Source organism: Myxocyprinus asiaticus, chromosome 8, assembly GCF_019703515.2.
Source record: "Myxocyprinus asiaticus isolate MX2 ecotype Aquarium Trade chromosome 8, UBuf_Myxa_2, whole genome shotgun sequence".
NCBI classification, from domain to species: Eukaryota; Metazoa; Chordata; class Actinopteri; order Cypriniformes; family Catostomidae; genus Myxocyprinus; species Myxocyprinus asiaticus.
In genome coordinates, this window is record NC_059351.1 from 50,132,501 (window position 1) to 50,148,914 (window position 16,414).

At 36.7% G+C, this 16,414-nt stretch overlaps 1 protein-coding gene across 1 annotated transcript in view; it reads left to right on the plus strand.

Annotated features, from left to right (window-relative positions):
- Nucleotides 1-16,414, plus strand: part of LOC127445082 (TBC1 domain family member 9-like) — a 41,190-nt gene that overhangs the window by 2,980 nt on the left and 21,796 nt on the right. The window contains exons 2-6 of the mRNA XM_051704845.1: nucleotides 6,106-6,216; nucleotides 9,505-9,623; nucleotides 9,725-9,953; nucleotides 12,597-12,858; nucleotides 15,876-16,083. Of these exons, the coding sequence (XP_051560805.1) occupies nucleotides 6,106-6,216; nucleotides 9,505-9,623; nucleotides 9,725-9,953; nucleotides 12,597-12,858; nucleotides 15,876-16,083 (929 nt within the window). The remainder of the gene's footprint in view (nucleotides 1-6,105; nucleotides 6,217-9,504; nucleotides 9,624-9,724; nucleotides 9,954-12,596; nucleotides 12,859-15,875; nucleotides 16,084-16,414) is intronic.

Genomic DNA, 16,414 nt, shown 5'->3' on the forward strand with positions numbered 1-16,414 from the left:
AAACACTGTTTTTGTGCTGAATAAGGGTAAAGTCAACAGCTCCTTTGTGTTGTTTTGCAATTCAGTACAGTTGTATCAGGTTAATGCTGTTTAGAAAAATATTGATTTTGCCCATGTGCAGGAAAGAGGCTGTTTTTGTTTGGGCAAAGTTAAATTCAGTTGAGAGTAGGCTACATTCTATATTTAGAATAATAAAAAATTCCTCTCACAACCCCTCGTCCATGCATATGCAGTCTATGCGTTTCATCCCAATGCAACTTAGATTGAATAGAGCTTTCAACTTTCAGTGTGTACCAAAGTTCAAGTTCAGTGAACAGTGACTTGTGAATTTGTCTAGTGAAACAACGTTTGACCAGTAGAGGAATCAAAGTCACAGATTCAAGTTTGCATTGGAAAGAATAAAAACGTAAAAAAGATTGCATTAGGGAGATAATGGTTCAGATTTCGATTGGGTTTGTATCATGCTTCTGTGGTCACAGTTTCTGTTCTTCATTCACAAAATAATTGGTACGTCACTATTAGGAAAGGGTCACGATAGTGGTCAACTGACCAGTCGATTAGTGTGGTCGACTAGTTTATCTATATTTTATCCCATTTTAGTTTCGATATTTTTAGCCCCAGTGATTTAGGCTACGTCTACATTAATCCGGATACATTTGAAAACGGCATTTTCGAAACGCTCTCCATCCACACTGCTGTTTTTAGGCATTTTCCAAAGGTTGTTCGTCCACACTGAAACGTATAAACATGCGAAAACATGTACGGTCTGAAACGCAATTGTCCTTGTGTTCCGTCACCAGACACCATTTCTGAGTAAACTTCCTGTCGTCTTTGATAAAATGCAATGTGAAAGCTGTACAAAGTAACATTTATCTTTAAAAACGCTATCAAAGTGAATATCAGGCACAACAGCTCCGCTATAACATGGGCCGCCATCTTGATTGTATGGGCTGAATGGACTGCGTCACATGACAACAAATACATCATAGTTTTAGGAAATATCGTTTACCCAGTCTACACTACAATATGAAGATGGTGTTTTCAAATTTATCCACGTTGGAGAGCGTATTAAAAAAGCTCAGTTTTCGCTGACAAAAATGCCATCTCAGTGTGGACTAGTGAAAAAGATGCATTTTCAAATTAAAATGTATTAGTGTGGACGTGGCCTTAATTGGCATGATGACAGCATGCTGTGCTTTAGCTGTTAAACAGTTTACGCGGTAAAACCCTCTGAAAGTTGTGTCCATTTATTCGTCAGCCGATACCACCATATTCGTGTCTTTGGTCATTGCGTCGCACCTTTCTATTAAAAATAGAGCCCGACCGATTTGGGATTTTTGAGACCGATACCAATACCGATTTTAGAGAGGGAAAATTCAGCGATTACCGATATGGTGGCTGATATAAACAGACCTTTTCTATGTGGATTTTTCACAGATTTTGCACCGATATGACTATGCAAAGGTACTCAGAAGGCTGCTTTCTTAAATATTTTTATCAAAGAATATTTGACATTATTATTATACATTGTCAACAAATTCTAGAAATGAACACTGAGAAAATAAAGAATAAATAAAAATACAATAAATAGTTAAATAAACAGTACTGTTTAGTATCAGTCAAATGCTGACCATTTAAATAAAGAATAAATAAAAATAAAACAAATAGCTAAATAAACATCAGTACTGTTTAGTATTAGTCAAATGCTGACTATATTACTACTGCCGAGACAAGATAAACAGCGGCAGCGGTGTTACACCATATTCTGCTATGCAAGTTCAAGGGAAACTATCAATGGTGGGAAACCAGACTTTTAAATATTACATTTTATAAATGTAACGACTGGAATTGTTCAGTTGAAGGGGGTACCAAACTGTGAATCCTGAACAAAACAGTTTGGTGAATACATGTTTACACATTAGCTTCCACTCAGCTGACAAGCAATGAAAGTATCTACATGATTAGCTAGTTAGCTATAAGCTCGTTGCCACGGAGAGTAAAAGACGGACCGGCATTGTGTCTCACCAACTAGGTAATAACATAGCGTAAAAATCAACACACAACAGACACTATCCACCACCGCACTGTTGTCTGCTGAGCTGCAAAAAGATGCTCTGATGTTTACCTTTCAATCTGCTACATTACTGACTACACTGACAAACTATAGCTGGCTAACAGCAAACAGATGTGATAAACATGAGTGACATGGTTGTCAGGGAAAGGGTTAACATTATATTTGTAATATTGAAAAGGGAAAATGATGGGGTCATTGTTTAAGTTTCCAGTATGTATTTAACAGACTAGTTAGCAACTTACCGTGATGACACCGCTGAACTCTGCCCTGTCTGTAGAGCAACCGTAAGTTCAGAGTCAGCTCTTTAAACAGTGGAGTCAGAGAGTGCTCTGCTGGACAAACTACGCTATGACACCAATTCTAAAGCATTGTATTCTGCATTATATGTTCTGAAAAAAAAAGGTTTCATATCGGCTCATACCGATATATTGGTGAAAGGCTAATATCGGCCGACATTATCGGCTGACCGATATATCGGTCGGGCACTAATTAAAAAATTTAAAAATAGTTCAACTTTAAAAACATGGCCACATTTTCATTTGAAAAACATAAATTTAGCTACGTTTACACCTCTCATCCACACTGGAACTGCATTTTCTTCCACAGAAAATTAAGAGTTTTGAAAACGCTCTCCTTTATTGCATACTTTGGAAAATGATGAATGACATTAAGAAACTAAAAACTGAGTTTTTAAACGAAAACAGTTTAGTGTGGATGTTGCCTATAGCTGTTTTTGAACACAAGAATGTGACTCAAGGAAACATTCCCAAAGAAACGTGTCGGGGTCAAGAAATCTCACTGACAAGTCGATTATGAAAATGTAGTATAGCACATCTATAGTTGCTATTAGAGGTGCATTTAAAAGGAAATTTAAGGCAAATATGATAATCAATATTTATCATTCTAATCAGGCGATACTAACCCTGTTGCTGATATTTTTTTCAAAGAGCCCATTTTTCCATTTTTGAGCCATTTTTTTTACCAGTAATAAACCTTGTCTTGCATCAAAATGCACCACACTGTAGAATAACAGACCAAAAAAAAAAAAAAAATCACATTTTGTGAAATTTGAACATTGACTGTACCCCTAAACTTGTTACTGTGCCCTTAAAAATTTTATTTTTGGGGGCAAGAATGCTCGTAAACAAAGTGGTAAGTGTAGAGCTGAATAGATCATGTGATGCTTACTGTATTCTCAAATCCCTGCTCTCTTGATTCCGCTACCAAGGAAACCGTGGCTCATATGAGCATATGAAAAGGAGGAACATAAAGTAATGTGGTCTGGAGGGGGTGTTATTGTGCTCACAGAAAAAGGAAGCCACTCTTGTTTTGGAGGATCTCAATTCTCAGCCACACATTCATGTTCAGGAAAATCTGTTTTGTCACATTGCAAAAATAATGACTTCAAAAATGACTAGATATAAAGTCGAAAAAGATAGTTAACCCAAGAATTAATATTTTGTCATTAATTACTCACCCTCAGATCATTCCAAACCTATATGCTGTTATATTTCAATGGCACAACAGGAGATTTGAAAGAATCCAAATGCAGCTCTTTTCCATACAATGACAGATGAATGACCATTGCTGTCAAGCTCCAAAAAGGACTTAAAAAATAACATAAATATACTATAAAAGCAGTCCGTATGACTCGTGTGCTATGTTCCAAGTCGCTTTTAGCTCACAGGGTTTCTAAATACAATTATTATTTAATTATTTAATTTCTATACACATTTTTCAATTATATTTAATCAAACTACAGAATGATCACTGTAAGACATTACATATATTACAGTTTCTTTTATATATATATATATAAACATTTTGGCTGCTTTGAAACAATGTGTGGTAGGGGCGAACTGGGAAGAGAAATCGGCCCAGGATTTACATAGAAACTGGCCCAAAAGTTGTTGAGCGGGGATGGGAAATCTGGCCCAAAAGTTGTTGAGTGGGAGGGGGGATGTCACTGTCCTTTTCTGCATATTGCTGCGCCGTTTTGTGGTCCGTTCTGCATAACGCGCGGCCCATTCGGCCCTGTTTCGCGGACAGCCCTCCGGGAAAAGTCCCGGTTCTCCCGATGGCCAGTCCGCCCTGATGTGTGTTGTGAAAAGAGCTATACAAATAAAAATGACTTGACTTGTGAACGGTCAGTAGTGACAGCTTAACCAGAGGTTTCTGGCTTGAATTTTTTGGAAAAAAAGAAAAGAAAAATATACTGCTGGAAGAAAAACCTCTAAATGATAAAGTCATGGATCAATATTTACTGAAAATGACAATTTTCGCCTATGATTTTGTAGCAAAACTACAGGTAAAAAAAAAACCTTAGAAAGGTGGCAGCATCATTATTTTATTTTTTACAATGAGATGGGTAGGTCAGTTACTAAAATCAGTTGACTTCAGCTTCCGTTGTTGCATTACATGCCAATGGTATGAGTCCACAAATGGGAAAAACAACTTTTTTTAATGTTGTTTTTCCAGTGTTTGAGTGCCTATAACTCCAGAAGTATTGAAGATATCTTAATATCCTTTTAGATTCTGGTTAAAAACAAAATTTCCTTTTTGTGTTTCCATTTTTAATGCCCTATATGGTTAAATCCCAGAGATATGGGCCACTCAATGTGGCTCTATTCGTAAATTGATACATTTTACACATTTTCAATGGGTGAAAACTAAATGTGGGTCACATGGTGTGAAGCTAGTTTTTCTTGTCAAACAAAGCAAAGGACTGAAGTACAAAATAATGTTTAATCTAGAAATATAGGTTACCTTGATTTATTCACATACAAACAATAATGTCAAAATATTCGTATTAAGAATAAGCGAATTTAAATTTTTTGTCAACTGTTCCGTTAAAGTTTATAGTAGCTATACCAGAGAACAATAAGATGTTATTTATCATGGCTTTGCGGTGGAATGCAAGCCATAATGCATAACACCATTTTGCCCCTTTAAATGTGAATTCCATGTGTAGAGAGAATTAGTGGAGTAGATCTGGATGTAAAGAGACCATGATGCCAGAGGCAGAGACTCAAGCTCTGGTTTATCAGGTTTATCAGGAGTCTTCATGTGGCATGTCAGAAGCTTTGATAAGTACGCTGTAGCAATCTCACACTGCAGCGATGCTAAAGTTCTTCAGGTACAATCTTTAAAGTGGCTAATAACCAGTTGCAGGCTTGCTCAGGGGGTTTAACCAGCAACAGCCTCCAGTCCTGTCTGTGGTGTCGTTTTTTCGCAGACAAACACAATCTACATTCAGTTAGGGCTGGGCGATGTACTGTAGATAAAAAGTGTATTATTTTTATTGTTGAAAGCCTGAAATTTTTTTTAGCTTTTTTGTCCAGTGTAGAAAGCCAAAAGCGAATTAAAGACCTCATGAAATGGCTCGACGAGCCCAGTTTTCTTTCTTGTGACACATTTCCAATTGAAACGAGACGTTGGGGCTGAACATATTGAACATCTGTTTTCTTTTTTAAATAACTAATAGCCTTGAATTTATGTTATAGCTGTTGATAATGATTTGCAGCTTGCTTTTGCTATTTGGCAAGTTGGGAAATCTGCAGAATTCAAGCTGAAAACATTATCAAATTAGAAGACATTTTTAATAAACATGCAAGGAGTGAGCGAATGACTCTCATTCAAATTCTGAGGAAATCTGTGGGGCTTTCTGCCAAATTCTGTGGCCGCATATTGCATGCTGACATATTAAGAATAAAATGCTATATGGGCCAGGCAGTTTAATTTGGCCATTCTGAGATTATCAGCACCTGCCCATAACCCCCCCTTTTTTAGTAAAAAGGTTGAAAGTTAATTTCACTAAAGCAATCGGCCACCCCACTCTACTGGCCATTGAAAAGCCCATAGCAGTTGACCACTAGTCGTAAGAGATGCTTGATGAAAATGTTTTGTCTTATTGAGTGCATCCTCAAAAACAACCTTGTGTGCATATTAATTTATTAAGTAAATTCCTATTTTTAGACTACTAATATTCTACTGCCATAATCCTGAGCATAGCATTTAATGTTTTCCCACAGGTCTGCTGGTTGGAACCCTTGACGTTGTGTTGGACTCCAGCGCTCGTGTGGCCCCGTTCCGGATCCTCTACCAGACCCCTGATTCACTGGTTTACTGGACCATCGCCCATGGTAACATACTGTCTTCACACTCCCCACTGCCGCCTATTCTGGAATCATACCTCATATCTCGCCTTCTCCCTGGTGGCCAGAGCATTACCTCATGCCCTACTGCGTCGAAAGTGGAATCTCAAGTCAAAAATCAATGTGCACTTTTCTTTCAAATACTGCTTGAGAGAACATGATGCACACTTGCTCTCTTGGCTTTCACAGTTCAGTTCAGACCATTACAAACAATGTTGTTACTGCTTTAGGAATAAATGCTTCAACAAAACTGAACAGTTGTTGGAAATCTGTACTTGTGCCGGGCTACAAAGAGACTGCAGTTGCTGCGGTTACGGAAGGGTTAATGTGCGATTTGGAGCACTTAAAATATTGCGTCTGGGGTTTGAGTAATGCAGACTGCGGTGATATGTACGCTAGGGGTGGTTGAAACAACTATTTCAAAGTATTTTACCTCACAAGGCTGTATCAGTGTTTTCACGCGAATAATTGATCTTCGCCTAAATACATCACAGAATTCTTGGCTCTCTATCGACATCTGTGGTTGAAATATAAAACGGCATGTTACTTGCAAAGGAACATTTTCATATATCAAAAAAGTATATATATCTGAAGACGTATATCTGAAAAAATATATAAGAAGCATATTTGTGCACTATAGTAGCCATGACATAAACATGCAAGTATGAATGACGGAAACCTGAAATTTCCCGCCAAATCTAACACTAAATCTCTGAATGTAAATCATTATTGTAAGCTTACCGTAGTGACTCCAGGTAAGGCTGTTTTTAAAACACAGGTTTTTCATGTACTAGCTCAGTAATAGTATTTTGTTCATTTCTAATGAAAATTACCAAATCCTACCAAATCCTCTGTAGTTTACCTTTACATTTGTTTAGTTGAATATTTTTGAAAAAAATAAATAGAGATTGGTGACCAATAAGAGCAAGTTTGTGACACTGTTTAGGTCAACAACAGTGTTGGGTAAGTAACTTTAAAAAAGTAATCCACTATAAATTGCTACTTACTTCTCTAAAATTGTATCAGATTACTTTACTGATTACTTCATCTGAAAAGTAGTCACATTTCTGATTACTTTTAAGTTACCTTCTAAAACGCCCCACATTTTTTAACCTTAATTGAAAGTCAGTAAATGTAATCGGATTACAAGAATTTAAAATGTAATGCAATACGCTACTTTTTTTGTTGTTGTTGTTGCTAAAAAGGTGATTGGTGATTACAGTAACGAATTGCTTAGTAATCAGATTACACCCAACACTGGTCACATACTCGACGCAATTTCTATTTAAAAAAATCCAAACTCAAGACAAGCTAAGAAAATAATCGCGCAAAGCACCAATCTTGGATGAAGATGAAAGAGATAAAAGTGAGTAAAAGTTTTGAATATCTAAACACTACAATGTACTGTGACTCAGATATCTCTGTAATATTGTATTGACAGGTCCCTGCATATTCCTACTTATTCCTATGAACATCATAACCAGTGTACAAAATTACTGTAACTTTTTGACGTACCTGCCATTGATGAAATAGCCGATATACGTGCAACTGTGACTGCATATCATTTTTTTCCAACATTAATGTGGCAATTTATGAGGTTGCTTTGTAACCATAAATAGCTAAACTCTGCTTCGCATTAAACCCCTTAATAAAAAGTCCTCGTCTTGACTTGTTTGGGACACGTGCCACTATGTATTTCTGCATTACTTGATGTTTCTTCGTCGCTCTCACGTGTAAATAACATAAAGCCCATCTTGACCACTTATATCATTGATATATTTAATGCTGTAGAAACGGTAGACTAAAATCTCTACTGGTTGACATATTCCTATTGCTTCTATAGCCTAGATCATTCTGTCTGAAGTCAAAAGCAAGAGGGGTGGATGAAAGACAGCGCTTGCGTCCCAGAGCAGAGAGTGCTGTGTTTCTGAGCTAATCTAGTTTAGGGGAAACCGTGAATGGGCTTCAGATTTCACAAGCTGTTTCTTTAGAAGCTGCTGGTCGTTTGGTAAATCTCAGCATTGAAATTAGACCTGTTTGCCTGATCTGAAATTCTGTGAATATGTTCGCTTAAAAAGCTTTTGTTTTGGCAACAGATTTGATATTTTGACATGTATCAGATTTTTTTTGTGTCTGTTTTCATGACTTAAATCTATAGGTACACCGATATATCAGTTTTACTGTTTAAATGGTGGCGATAGTTGCTTTTTGAAACTATAATTGCAGATATTTATTATGATTATTCCTCCATGTTCCTCTGTGGTCAACGTTGGAGGATTCTACAGTTAGATCGGCTTGATTCTACAGTATAACGTATAATTTCCACCTTTAGGTGGAAATAAAAACAAACATGTGTGAATTTGCTGTATTCATCCATATTTTTATCCTGTCTTCATTGCATATTTTGTTATTTTGATTAGTTATACAAAATACCATGGTGATACTATGATTACTGTAGTAAAACCTAATTTTTGTAAGAGAAGGTTAGGGGTAGGGGTTGGTGTAGGGTGTCTGTGGGAAATAAACACAATAAACACACTGCAGTGATGACCATATACTGGTAGTATTTAATTAAAAGTGCAAGTAGTATCTGCAACTATTTGCACTTAGCATCTGTTGCTATTTGCACTTAGCATCTTTGCACTTAGCACCTGTCGCTATTTGCGCTTAGCACCTATCGCTATTTGCACTTAGCACCTATCGCTATTTGCACTTAGCACCTATCGCTTTTTGCGCTTAGCACCTATCGCTTTTTGCGCTTAGCACCTATCGCTATTTGCGCTTAGCATCTATTGCAATTTGCACTTAGCACCTATCGCTATTTGCGCTTAGCACCTATCGCTATTTGCGCTTAGCACCTATCGCTATTTGCGCTTAGCACCTATCGCTATTTGCGCTTAGCACCTATCGCTATTTGCGCTTAGCACCTATCGCTATTTGCGCTTAGCACCTATCGCTATTTGCGCTTAGCATCTATCGCTATTTGCACTTAGCATCTGTCCCTTTTTGCACTTAGCATCTGTCCCTTTTTGCACTTAGCATCTGTCCCTTTTTGCACTTAGCATCTGTCGCTTTCTGCACTTAGCATCTATCGCTTTCTGCACTTAGCATCTATCGCTTAGTGCAATAATAGCCTCTGCCTTAATTAAATTATAGAATTCTGGAAGCAAATTAATTCGTTTTTCAAGTCAAATTCATTCTCCGAAATACGTGGATTAGTTTTATTTGACAAGTGAAAATCTGAGATGGCAAAATGTTTTCACGTGTTTGTCATAGGGGGCTCTCGTAAGGAGATCACAGAGAACTGGGAGTGGCTTGAGCAGAACCTGCTGCAAACGCTCTCTATCTTTGAGAATGAAAATGACATCACTACGTTCGTCAAGGGCAAAATCCAGGTAAGCCATAACAACTTTAGTCTTACAAAACTGCAGTACTGCCTTAGAATGTGGCCAAAATGAGCCATAATCACTCTGTGTCTCTCCGTCTGTCTGTGCAGGGCATCATAGCTGAATACAACAAAAGCCATGATATTAAAGAAGACGATGACACTGAAAAATTCAAGGAGGCCATCGCTAAGTTCCGTAAACTCTTCGCCATGCCAGAGGAGGAGAAGCTGGTTAATTATTACTCCTGCAGTTACTGGAAGGGGAAGGTGCCGCGGCAGGGCTGGCTGTACCTCAGCATCAATCACCTGTGCTTTTACTCATATCTTCTCGGAAAAGAGGGTGAGCACTACAGCACAACAAAACGATGTAAAATGTTGTCTGCAACAACGTTATAAATGTGTTGACAGTTTGTTCTATTATCTAGGCACAGCACAATAAAGCATAAAATTGTGATAAATCACATATCTTCCTAATAAATATAGAGTTTTGATAAGGGCTGTCAATGGATAACATTTTTTGATTGAATTAATTACGTGACACGCAATTAATTGCATATATAAATGTTTGCTGAGAAGGCCTCTCAAATAACAATAATTCCGTATATAATGATTAATTAATTATAAACAGTGAAATTTAAATAATTATAAATATAAGATATATTACAAAAATAATAATTCAGATCATTAAAATGCATTACATTTGATAAGACATTGATAAGACAATACAAAAAGTGGCTATAGAAGGCAATTTGTTTAATATTAAAATAAGTCTATCATTGCCTACAGTCCATTTTAGATTTGAATTTGTCAATGCATGCAATTCGTCCGAGGGCTTTTCTAAGGACGTGTCAATGTACACATGCATCAGACGAAGGCTTTTGGAGCGTCTCACTTTGGTCGCTTCGCATTATAAAAGCAGCATTTTTAGGTTGCTTTGTCAAGTTAAATGTTAAATGTTAAACTAAGGAAAACACGACTTGAGATTCATGCATTCGGAATTGTGCTGCAACTAATGCTTCCGGGCAGCTATTTTCTATGGATGAAAGTGCATCTTAACCCTCAGGGGTCAACGGTCCTGCTGGATCTTTTCCTCATAACAGCGGAAACAACTTAAACTTATCATTTTTGGGCATACAGATAAGTGTAAGGCATCATTAGAAACTATAAAGGGTCTACTTTTATTTTTGTACACTCACAATAACAACAAAACCTTGTGCTTTTGTGAAATAAAGAACATAAACAGGGTGCGCTTTCATCGTCTCTGTCTCCGCGAGCATCTTTCTGAATATATTTTAAAATGCAATTTATTCCTGTGATGTAAAGCTGAATTTTCAGCATCATTACTCCAGTCTTCAGTGTCATGTGATCCTTCAGAAATCATTCTAATATGCTCAAGAAACATTTATTATTATCAGTGTTGAAAACAGTTGTGTACAATTTTTTTCAGGATTCTTTGATGAATAGAAAGTTCAAAATAACAGCATTTATCTGAAATAGAAAGGGGTCACTAAGAATTTGTTTTTGTTTTTTTGTTTTTTTTGGGAAGAAATGAATACTTTTATTCAGCAAGGATGCATTATATTGATCAAAAGTGACAGTAAAGACATTTATAATGTTACAAAAGCTTTCTATTTCAGATAAATGCTGTTATTTTGAACTTTCTATTCATCAAAGAATCCTGATTTTTTTATATATATATATTGAGTATATGCCCTATATCAGATATTACATTTTATTCTGTTCCCAGCGGAGGGGTCTTTGTCTCCTCAGGTGTGAATCACATCAATATTCATGATCATTCACGCCTCCTCGAATATGACCTTTCTAACACTAAAACTGTTTTAAAGTTAAATGACTATATTGTTTTGTATGAATGAGTGATCAGGATGGTTTTCACATCATTTTGTAGCAAAAACTCTTGGCTACAAGATCCAGTTCTCAAGTTTTGTGAACAAATGTTTAGTATGGCCTTATTTCAGTGACTTTAAAATTTTAGTTTTTTCAAAAACCATGCATAAACGTTATTTTCTCAAAAATACAAACATGTACATACATGTTGCTCACATATTATTGTAGCCCAGTTTGTGCTGAATACAGTGTTATCAGACTTTAGCCATTAATATGTTTTTAAGCAACTGAAAAAAGAACAAATGTCAAGGCATGTCAAAACTTCTCCAGGATCAAAAACCCCAGAGGGTTAAATGGGGAAAGACCAAAATCTCCAAAACGGCAGTAAAATCTGACAACAATTGTATCATAAATTGTGCTTGTTTAGCCCAGATCACGCTAAAAAACTTGCTACTTTTCATGCTGCTCTAGCTAATGCGCATGCGGGTTCTTGAGTAATCTGACAGCGGAAGGTCAAAAAGGTGATTGGTTCTTTTAACTGTAAAGCAGGACTTCCATTCCTACAGCCGTCATATTCAGCATTATGATTTTTCCCATTTTAAAGTATATTAGTGATCCATCTGATTCTATACGGTCTTTTAGTAACCATCAAGGCAGCTATAAATTGATAAATATATGCAAGGAAGAAGACCAATCACAATTGAGTAGGTAAATATTGCAATTATGTCATTGCAGTTTGTTTCATCAAGGCAATAGGAGAACTTGAAACTTCAATCTTATTGAAAGTTTGCATTTATAAAATTTACAAAAATGTAAATAGCACACCTGAGGTTGAAATTATCTGCAAAACAAAGTTTGAGGAATATCAATACAGTGTGCTGTCTTGTAAACACTTTAAATATGTTCTGATTGGCTGTGATTTGTCACTTTGCATAGCATTTATCTTTCATTGAGAGCCGATAAATCTTAAAACTTTTGATGCCTAGTTAGCACGAGATGTGCAACTCCTGTTTTTAGGTTTACTAGGTAAGCACCTTGGTGTACTTTATTATAAAGTGCTCTGTAAACACTTATCATCTTCCAATTTACCCTCCTGTCCAAAATGTTAAAAGACATCCATATAAATGTGTTTCAGTTAAGCTGGTCATCCGCTGGGCTGACATCACACAGCTGGAGAAGAACACCACACTACTGCTTCCAGACATGGTGCGCTTCAGCACGCGCTGCAGCGAGCACATCTTCTCCGTCTTTCTGAACATCAACGAGACATTCAAACTCATGGAGCAGCTCGCCAACATCGCCATGAGACAACTGCTGGACAACAAGGGCTTTGAGCAGGACCGCTCTCTGCCCAAACTCAAGAAGAAATCGCCCAAGAAAGTGTCAGCTCTTAAAAGGTCTGTGCCAATAAAGCTGATAATGCTGAAACAATACAGAACAGTGACAGCAAGAGAAACTGAAGATACAGTAATAAACTGGATGTTAGAAGGTCATGGACTAAACCAAGATTTCTGGAGCCTAATAGCCTTTTTGTAACACCTGCAAAAAAATTCACAGGAATAGTTTCGAATAAAATTCTGTCATCATTTACTCACCCTCATGTTGTTCCAAACCCAGTTTTCAAGAATACTGCCAAGTTCTATTAAAGGACAAAAAAGCTACTACACATTCTATGCTACTGTATATTATACATATATAAGTCTTCTGAAGCAGTACATTAACTAGTATTTGACTGAAATTTAAGTCATTCACAGATAGTATTCCCTTCTGCTGTAGCTCTCAAATCTCATTTACAGTCACATTTTTGCAATATTATGAACAGACACATGACACCCAGGAATCAATAATGTCAAACCTTGAAGTATAGCCATGGAGCCATGTGGACTACTTTTATTGTACTTTAATGGTGTTTTTTGTCCTTTTTGAAGCTTGACAACAGAAATCACCAACCATTTTCATTGTATGTAAATGAGCATCTTGGACATTTTGCATAACATCTCATTTCGTGTTTCATGGAAGAACGAAACCACAGAGTTATAATGACATGAGGGTGAGCAAATTATGACAGAATTTTCATTTTGGGTGAACTATTCCTTTAAAGAGTCCAAAAATGCATTTAACTATCTATAAAGCGTGTTAAAATTAGGGCTGTCAATCAGTTACAAATTTTAATCGAATTAATTACATGTGCCGATTGATTAATCAAATTAATCACAAAGATGCACACCAATATTTACTGAAAAAGGCTCCCAAATAAAGGTAATAACTGTATATAATATTTAATAAATATTATAATTCAGATGATTGAAATACATTAATCTTATACATATTAGAGGTCAGCCGATAGTGGATTTTATCAATACCGATAACTAAGTTGGTCAGTACCTGCCAATAACCGATTAATCAACCGATAGTTTTTAAAATTGATACTGAATGAAAAAATAACACAAAGTAAAGCAGTGCTGAGCTTTATTTAAAAAATAAACAGTACTGACTGGACCATGAAAATGTATTGTACTTTTTCAATGAAATAAATATTAATATATATGAACTAATATTTGAATTTTAAAGTCAGCTGATTTTTAAATTGACATGGTTTCCTTAGTCCACAAGAGGGCGCAATAAATACATAAACCATTCAGCACCATTATATTATTGCAAAGAACATTCCTATCCTGGCTGTTAAAAAAAAGAGCATTTCATTTTCAACTTATGTGCATAAAATAAATAAAAAGTTTTAGTCGGTCCATATTCTCAAATGTTAAGTCAAAAGTAAAATGAGGGGGAAAACGCTTCAATAGACAGTTCACATGTTGTTACACTTGCACTGATTCCTACTACTCCAGACTCAAGCTTCATAATAACAGAGAAATACCACATTGTTTTTTATTCAGCACAGTTGTATGTAGAGTAGCAATATTCACAGACAGCAGTGGTATTCGGCTGAACTTGGTGGTGAAGCGGCTCAGACTATGAGCACAGGCCAGGGGCTGTTCAATCAGATGAAACACAACAGACTGGAACCGAACACGAGAATCTCGAGACACACATTTCCAAGTTGAACATCTTTCCTGACAAAGCATTTAAACAACTCATTGCTTAATCTGAGAAATGCTTATAAGAGAGCAAGATGCAAAGGCCAAAGACCTCCACCAACTGTAAGGGGCTGTTCACACCGAACGCTTTTGCAACCATCCATTTGTTTTTCTATGTAAACGCGCGCTAGATGAACATCTTTGTTTCCCTTTGTTTTTGTTTATTCAACAACTCCTGCAGGAGCGCTGTTTTTTTAGATGATGTGTCTAATTAAAAAGAACTTTATAAGCATATTGAGACACCTGCTTTCTGTTAAACTGTATTTGTTACACTGTGTCTAGCCTTTTTGTAGCACAAGAATGTGATCAATCTGAAGTCATTGAAATCAGATGCGTTTCTGATTTGTTTATATGTTTCTCTCAGCTACATGAAGATATTAACAATGTTGTAACCGCTTGAGGTTAGCTTTAATGTTAGTGTCCTCTCAGCCTTGTCGGCAAACATACTGCTGTTCTCTACTAATGCAGCATCTAATCAACAAATTAATTACTTTATAATGATATGACAACATGTACTGTAGTCTTCCTCTCCATGCAGAGTGTAGTCTCACGTGTCAGAACAAATACCACAAGGCATCAGTGAAGTGATCGTTTTTATTTCGCCTCTAGAGGCCGCTCTCATATTGTATAACGACAGCGGACCCTTCCCAGCCACTCCAGCACCAGACGCAACAGGGAAAAACTATCGGTGTGGATATTTGCCGATAACCGATAGTTCCAGAAATCTGTTAGTGGTGCCGATTAATCTGCAAAACCGATATATCGGTCGACCTCTAATACATATACTATGTATTGTGGCAACAGACAAGTAAAGCTTTTAAATAATACAAAAAAAAGTGACTTTAGAGTCAAAATATTGTTTGTTTTATTTTCATATCATTGAACATAACACTATTATTGCATCTCTCTTTGGTTGCGTCGCATCTCACTAGTTTTCAGTATCTCTAGTCATGAGCTCTGTGTTTTTAGGATTATATGTCAAGTTAAACATAGTTTGAAACTTTTTTAAAATGCGTCTCGAGATCGGGAAGGCTGTGCTGCCTGCTCGTTGGTTTGACGAGGCATGTTGCCTGTATAACTGCCGCACTGACTGCCCCCTACTGCAACAAGGTGGTACATCAAGCTTGAAGTGCTCCGAAAGTAGTAACATTTATTGATTAATTGTTTCAGTTAAATTAAATTATTTGTTTCAAAACAATAATTGTTTTGAAAAATGGCACTGGAAAGATTGCAGTGTAATCTAGTTTGAGAAGAACAATTTTGACAACAAGGACCCCCCTTTAAGCATAACCTTTTTCTTTTCCATATGTCTTCTTCAGGGACTTGGACGCCAGGGCTAAAAGCGAGCGATACCGGGCACTGTTCCGCCTGCCCAAAGACGAGAAACTGGACGGCCACACAGACTGTACACTGTGGACCCCCTTCAACAAGTTGCACATCCTCGGACAGATGTTTGTCTCCACCAATTACATCTGCTTCACCAGTAAAGAGGAGACCATCTGCAGTCTGATTATCCCTCTAAGAGAGGTCAGTCACACTTGAGCTGTCCGTACTCCTAGACCTGTCAGAATATGTTTGTTCATGCTTGCTGCTGTCAAATTGTTTCCTCTACATGTTTGCAGTGGTATTTGTAATTCTTACTATTCTTCTGTATTTCACTCTAATTATAATCATTAATTATTATTATGGCATTTCTCTTGTTTGCTTCACCAGTGTTGATGGATATTTCGCAATGCATTAAGATGCAATGTTAATTTTTTTCCTCATTATATATTTTTCACCTGATGTGACATTGCTGAAGTGTAATGGATTTTGAATGCTGTTTCTTTAAAATGTTAAATATAATCCGCCCTCTGCC